The sequence below is a fragment of the Alexandromys fortis genome, unplaced genomic scaffold (assembly GCF_014885135.2).
Source record: "Alexandromys fortis isolate MF-2015 unplaced genomic scaffold, M_Fortis_MF-2015_v1.1 scaffold_83, whole genome shotgun sequence".
Taxonomy (NCBI): Eukaryota; Metazoa; Chordata; class Mammalia; order Rodentia; family Cricetidae; genus Alexandromys; species Alexandromys fortis.
The window spans coordinates 2,004,966-2,012,403 of record NW_026068001.1 but is presented as its reverse complement, the minus strand read 5'-3'; the positions used below and the strand labels follow the sequence as shown (position 1 = coordinate 2,012,403).

Below are 7,438 nucleotides of genomic sequence, written 5' to 3'. Positions count from 1 at the left end.
ACAGACATACATGCCGGCAAAATGCAAATGAAATAAAAGTAAATAAGTTTTTTAATTTTTTTAAATTTATTATGTATCTAATATTCTGTCTGTGTGTATGAAGAGGGCAGTAGCAGACCTCATTACAGATGGCTGTGAGCCACCATGTGGTTGCTGGGAATTGAACTCGGGACCTTCGGAAGAGCAGGCAATGCTCTTAACCGCTGAGCCATCTCTCCAGCCCAGTAAATAGTTTTTTCAAAAGAATTCTTTTTCTCGCGCAATTTATGTCATAAAACAAGTCTACTATTCCACATGGCAGCCCCTCCAGAGCTTAGAATTTAGAAACTTTGGAAACTTGAGCACCACATCAGGAGAAGGGAACTCAGTGTAGCCTAACAGTCAGCTAGCCCAGCCTAGTTCCCGGGGAGGAAGGGCTGGGGGCGGGGCAGGACCGACCAGGAGGTTGGGTCCCGGTTTGCTGACGTTAGGAGCCAGGCTTGGATTGGCGAATGAGTCCTTCTGTCTGAGCTCATTGGTGCAGAGCGGCTTGCGGGCTTAGTGGCTTCTGACCGTTTATTGGCTGTAGTAGGTCGTCAAGGCGACCGAGGGGCGGGAAAAAAGGAGAAGGGTGTTGGGCCTGGCGGGAGCGCTGAAGGTTGTGGGCGGCTGGGCGGCTCTCCTGGGCGGTGTCCGAGGAGCTGCCGGCTGAGTCGCCCTGTCGCCCAGGGTTTCCGCCACCCTCTAGGAGTTGTCCGAGCGCGTGGGATCCACTAGCGAGACCCTTTGGACGGCGCCATGGGCTGCTGCTTCTCTAAGAGACGGAAGAGTGAGAAGGAGTCGAAGGCTGAGGGAGAGGAGGAGCAGCCCAAGCTCTACAGCTGGGACCAACGGGAAAAGGTGATGTTTTGAGGGCTCCCTACTCTGCGTCCTCCCCGACTGCCTCTCAGAGGGTCCCGAAGGAGCAGACGAAAACGGGGCAGGGAGGCGGGTGGCCCACAACTGCCTTTCTCGCGCGCGCTCAGGGAGCTGAAGTCGGTACGCAGGACTTTGGGGTCTGGCTGTGAAAGGCTCGAAGGAGTTTGTGGTCTGCCAAGCTAGACCCTCAGGGCCTCATCCTTGGCTCTGTACCCTGACTCCCCATCCCAGGATGGACTTCCGGGGAGGTAAAGAGCCCGGAGGGTGCTGGATCTCCAATCAGCTCCTTTCAGCAGCAGTGGCCAAAGGGGTTTGGTCGAATTTCACACACCAGACTGATTCTCATCTTTTCTGTAGCTTGTCTTCCTGAGCTGTTTCTCTTTTGTCTGCCCTTCCTGACAAATCTCTTTTGGTACCTCTTGGTGTTACTCAGTTACTAAGTGGATTGTTTCATGTCCACCTTTGCTCTCTCTCCTCTTCCATTTACCGGAAAGAAATAATGAAAGTTAAGGCAGTCTTGGAATATATTATTGTGTGAAGTGAAAGTCACCAACATAAACCAGGAAGTAGTTTATTATTGTTGCTTTATATGATGAAAACACCCTTATTTTTATATTTTACATATAGCTAAAACCCAAAAAGTTTCGAAAAAGTCCCCTATTCTTGCACAAAACACACTTACTTAGGCATACATTTCACAATGGTTCCTCTTTCTACATAGTTCTTCATTTCTGCCTAGTATAGTTGCTTGTAAAACAGTTTGATAGGCACCTATTGTTTTGGTTTCCCAAACAAAATGAAAGATCTTATTTTTTTAAATGGGTGTTGGTTAACTATTGCTTAATGCAACACCTTTGACCAAAATATAATTTATAGTAAGTCTGTTATTAATGCTTTGATATAATAAATCATTCTGCATCATTTAAAATCCCCAGAAGAATTTAGGTATTCATATAAACGAGATTCTCAAAGTATTGGCTTTTAAAAAAAATCAAAGATTTTGCTGGACTTCTCAGGCCCAGATTTGTGCCTTTGATTCTGAAACCCTTCCTGAGCCATGTGGCTTTTTGTTTCCCTTCTCTTATAGCAGGATTTTGTCATGTAGGAAAGTGGTCGATTTTCTGTTTTATAAGAAGATTGTACCTATCAAAGTTATTTGGTTGGTGGATTGTTAAATATTCATTTTCGATAGCCTTGGGATTTCTAACAGTGCTGTTTAAATTTTTTCTCCCCAGTACTGGAGATTGAACTATGCTAGGCAAGCATTCTACCACTGAGTGGCATCCCTAGCTAAACAATGCTCTTTAAACTTGAACTTACTGCTCCAGAGAGTTGTTTTTGTTTTGTTTTTCAGCTTTTTGTTTTAAGATCACAGGCTAAAACTAAAAGTGTGCTTTACATTTTTTGCAGTAGTCTTGGGTTGGCTATGGCTCATATTTTCACAACAGTTGCCTTACAGCTAACTTCTACTGACAAAGTTCTGGTTAGCTGGGATCTTCTGTTCGTTTTGTTGTACTATGTTACGATATTTTGAGACAAGGTCTCATGTAATTTTGATATCCTTCGCTGACTGACTGATCCTCCTGCTTCTATCTCCTGATTGCTGGAATTGCAATTCTGGTTAGAGACAATGATTTGTTATGTACCTCTAGCTAGCCTGTTACACATTCTATAGCCAGGCTGACCTTGAACTTTTGGCAATTCACTTACCTTAGTCTATTGAGCACTGAAATTATAAGCTTGTGTTACCACACCCTGATAATTGGGATCTTTCATGTGTATGTGTTTTGTGATTTCTTTTTCTTGTGATCTTTCTCTAAGTACTGAAAAAAGAGCATAGTAGGTCTGAGCATCTAAGTTCCCCCTCCTCCACCGTGTGGATGTGCATTAAAGTGAGATGCGTTAGGTTTTCAGAGTGTCATAGAGTCTAAGTCTATGTGGTTTAAAGCTAGATCAAGCAATTATTCAGCCTGGAAGACTTTTTTAAAAATGAGTTGCCTGTAATTTCCTTACCATTGGAAAAGTAGTATTTAAAATTTTGTTAGGTTGCATAATAAGAGTTGACAGGCACCCCAGGGTTTTGGGGTTTTGCATTGGGTAATTGGGTCAGCCTTAAGGGACTAAACCAAGGAGAAATTGTCTCAATTAGAAAGAATGTTTGGGGACTAAGTAGTGTCATGGCAACTTACATACTGCAGTCAACAGTGGAAGAAATTCATTTTCCATTGCTGCTGACTTTGAAAAGGGGGGGGAGCCTACTACATAGTTACTGCATTGACATGACAAGAAATATTTTGGGGTTGCAAGATCTCTGTTTAAATTATTTGGAGCCAGGCAGTAGTGGCGCACACCTTTAATCCCAGCACTCGGGAGGCAGAGGCAGGCGGATCTCTGTGAGTTTGAGGCCAGCCTGGTCTACAAGAGCTAGTTCCAGGACAGGCTCCAAGACTACAGAGAAACCCTGTCTCGAAAAAAACAAAATAAATAAATAAATAAATAATTTGGAAAGAAATGCTTTTGTCATTATTATTTGTATGCTGCATTCATTAGCTAAGCAAATTATTCCATGTATATGTATTCAAACACCAAGGAAAAGCCAAAATTATTATTCTTGCCCTCCAAAAGCTTACTGGTCCTTTGGAGTTAAAACAGGAAATACTGAAGCAAAAATGAGGATGAGTGGCATAGAAAAGTAGTTTTCAATTTCCAGTTACTCATGCTAAAACTCCTAAATAATAGAAATAAGAACTAGTTTTCTTGGCCAGGCATGGTGGAACACACCTATAATCCTAGCAACTCTGGAGGATAGGTGCTTATGAGTTCAGGGCCAGCCTTCTGGGTTTCAGGCTGCCGTGTGTAAGCGTGGTCATTATGAGACTGAGATCATGACTCCTTAAAAAAAGATAGTTCTCTAAATGATAGCCTAAGTATGAAACTTGTGATTTGAGTATGAAGAACACATTTGTATTTGTCTCATGATCATTAGAAATTCAAGTGTCTCTTGTGCATCTTTGGGTGTCTTAGATATAAAGTTGGCTAGTGTTGAGAGTTCTGCACAGTTTAGCAAGGTGAATAAGGTCTGTCATGAAGAAGAGACATTAATTGATAGTAATGATCATCTCCAGAGATAATACTTTGAGCACAACTTACAAGAGATCATAATTCCCAGAATTTTCATCAATAGATGGGGTGACTTTGTAAGGAGCCGATGTCTATGTTAGAACCTTCAGAGAGGTTGGATGGGTAACCTACTAAAAAGTGTCTGCAGTAGCTAGGAAGCTAGATGCTATTTTCATCATCTTCTAAATATGTGAGGTAACTCAGTTGTCCATCGATGTGAACTAAACCAGCCCCAAACTTAATACCTTCAAACACTGGTAAATACTGGTTTTGTTTATGACTCTGCCCTTTGTGTAGGGCTAAGCAGGGTTGACTCTATATGGCATCAACTATGACAACTTGAGTAGGGACTGAAGGATCACCTTCAGGATGGCTTAGCCCTAAAGCCGGCTGTGAGGTTGATAAAAGGCATTCAGTTGGGAGCTCAAGTGGGACTGAAGGCCAAGCACTCTCCATGCGTAGTCTGGGCTTCCTCACACGGTGAAGAGGTCCAAGGACCAGTGACTCCAGTGAGACTAGTACATCTTTCTCCCCCAAATAACTTTCTGATGTCAATATTTCATTACATATATATTTTAATATTTTTTATTTTGCAATTATAGGTATATGTGAGTATCTGAGTGTGGGTTTGGACACATGAGTACAATGCCTGTAGAAGGCAGAATCCGATTCTCTGGAGCTGGAGTTTCCTTCAGTGATGAACCACCTCACCTGAGTGTTGTGAACTCAGGTCCTCTGCATGTACTCTTAATGACTGAGCTATCTCACCAGCCCTTCATTACATATATATTAAGAGAAAGTGTTTAATGTGTATATTAAAACTTAAATAATTATCTGCAGAGTGTCTCATTGTCATGAAAAACCCTAAGTTATTAAAACATTTAAAATGCCATATTCTATAATCTTTGAAAAATATGAAGAATGCCTATCTAAAATGTATCTATGTACATCTAGAAAATCTTAACATGACTACAAGCTTGACTATTATTGATTATCCATTAACAACCTATATACATTACATTTTTAAGTGAACTACACAATCACAATACCTTAATAAAGATCAGAAATACATATACATATAACAAGATTGACCTTAAATTTAAATCACTAAAGCAAAATCCATATCAATGCAAATTATTCATACCTATATCATATCCCCCTTTAAATGTAAAAGAACATTTATAAACAATATTTGGGAATATGGACGTAGTTATTTCTCTCCAAACTGCTTCCTGCTGTATAGGGGTGCTGTTAATTAGGTCTTTTATGGTGTAACCTGTCTGTTAGGTTCATCTCAGTCGGCAGTTGAGTGAAGTATTTTTTGAAGGTGTTCACAGCAACCCTTCAGGAGGGCTTGGTCCATCATACTATATTTGTATAGAAGAAATCCACAGACTCTCACCCTCTGTGAAAACAAAATAAGAAACTCCTTTCCAAAGCATCGTGTCCTTAGATCCAAATTTCAAAGTCAAGGCATTTTCAAAATATCTGTTGGATTAGTTCAGCAGCATTTATAAACAAATATCTTTTAGCAGCTTCTCAGCATTCAAACAATTCAAAGAGAGCATAATAGCATACAGTATCAAGATTCTCTGTGTATTTTCCATCTTTGTACGGCTTTATTTTAACTCTATTTTGTTTATTTTTACTTTTATTTTATATTCTCTGTATCTTTGTCCTAGAATAACTCTGTAGACCAGGCTGTCCTTGAACTCTCAGAGATCCCCCTGTCTCTGCCTCCTAGGCATTGGGATTAAAGGTGTACGCTGTACCTTGAACTCACAGAGATCTGTTTGTCTCTGCCTTCTAGGCACTGGGATTAAAGGCCTGTGCTACCACACCTTGAAGTCACAGAGGTCAATCTCCCTCTGCCTCCCAAGTGTTGGGTTAATCCTTTAATAGGTGTGTACTACCACACCCAACTATTCTCTTTTTCATTTTTTTACTTTTTAGAACTTTAACTTTTAGCTTGCATATATTTTTAACACACAGTAAACCATTTAGAAATTTTGTTTGTCTTTGAATCTCTCTTTACCGTATATCTCTCTTTTTCTGACCACACAAGCCTTTAAATTACTGAGCAATATGGATGGGATTAAAGCTGTGGCTTTGACGGCTGGATCCAGCCCATTCCTTAGCTTTCCAGCCTCATGGCTGAGGTACTGGCTGTAGCCATGTTTACTGACACAACTCTATGGCATTTCAAGGTCCCTGCCAGCAAGCGAGCTTCAGCAGCCTGTGCTTGCAAACCACATGAACCGCCTGCGTAAAAGAGTTTGCCCTGGCAGGACACCCCAGAAAGCCGGCATTTTTAAACAGCACAGCTTTTTTCCTGCTACGGCTGAAAACCGAAAAGCATGCGTTCAGCTTTTTATCAACACCATTTAAGTGTTTTGTGGCAGGACCTCTTAATGAGCTGCAGGGTTTTGCAGCTAAAGCTGAGTCAGGAAGCCTCTCTTAGATGAGAGTGCTTGCTTGCCTCTAGCAAGCAGAGTAGACCCAAGAAATTGTTGCTACCAAGAAAACATGCTTTACTCTTTCCCAAGCTCTCTCAGGCTTTAAGTGGATTCAGTTGTCTGGGCGCCATTCTGTTGTAGGAGCTGCGGGCTATGTTCCTGCCGCCCCAGCTCCTGGTCGCCTGGCTAGCTTATGCCCCAAAATAACGTGATCGATGAAGCTCCGACCCAGGATGGACGTAAGCTAGAATCTTCCTGGTAAGCGCACCTTGGGGTGCTACACACATTATTAGAAATGGGCTAGTCCAGGTGCGAGAGTCAGCCGAGAAGAGGCTAGATATAATGGGCCAAGCAGTGTTTAAAAGAATACAGTTTGTGTGTTGTTATTTCTGGTGTAAAGCTAGCTGTGCAGAAGCCAGGCAGGACGAAAAGCAGGCCCGCGTCCCCACTACACAAGGAGGGCATTGAATCCCTTGGAACTGGAGTTATAGATGGCTGTGAGCTGCCATGTGGGTGCTGGGAATCGAATCTGGCTCCTTTTCAGGAGCAACAAGTGCTTTTAACTACAAAACCATCTCTCCAGTCCCCTAATTTCACTTATAATTTCTTGCAGTGTGTGTGCTTATATACAAAGTAATTTTACTCTTATTAGATGTACACTTCAAGCTTATTTGTTATGAGTTCAATTCTTCTGTATTTCTAGTTTTATCTTTTTTGTATATATATGTATATATGTATGGGTACATGTGTATGGGTGAACTTACACACACAGGTTTTCTGTATTTTTAATTTTATATACTTTTTGTACGTATGGGGGGTACACATACACATACATGTGCCTATGGAAGCCAGAGAACATCCTTGGGTGTCATCCCTCAGACATCCTCCACACATGCACCCTCTTTTGAAACAGGTGCCCTGGAATTCTCCATGTATGCTAGGCCATGGGCCAGTGAGCTGCCAGT

At 41.7% G+C, this 7,438-nt stretch overlaps 1 protein-coding gene across 1 annotated transcript in view; it reads left to right on the top strand.

Annotated features, from left to right (window-relative positions):
- The first annotated feature begins 614 nt into the window (after positions 1-614).
- The window catches only part of Rp2 (RP2 activator of ARL3 GTPase), a 32,565-nt gene continuing 25,741 nt past the window's right edge, over positions 615-7,438 (top strand). The window contains exon 1 of the mRNA XM_050160935.1: positions 615-879. Coding sequence (XP_050016892.1) covers positions 778-879 — 102 coding nt within the window. The 5' untranslated portion in view covers positions 615-777. The remainder of the gene's footprint in view (positions 880-7,438) is intronic.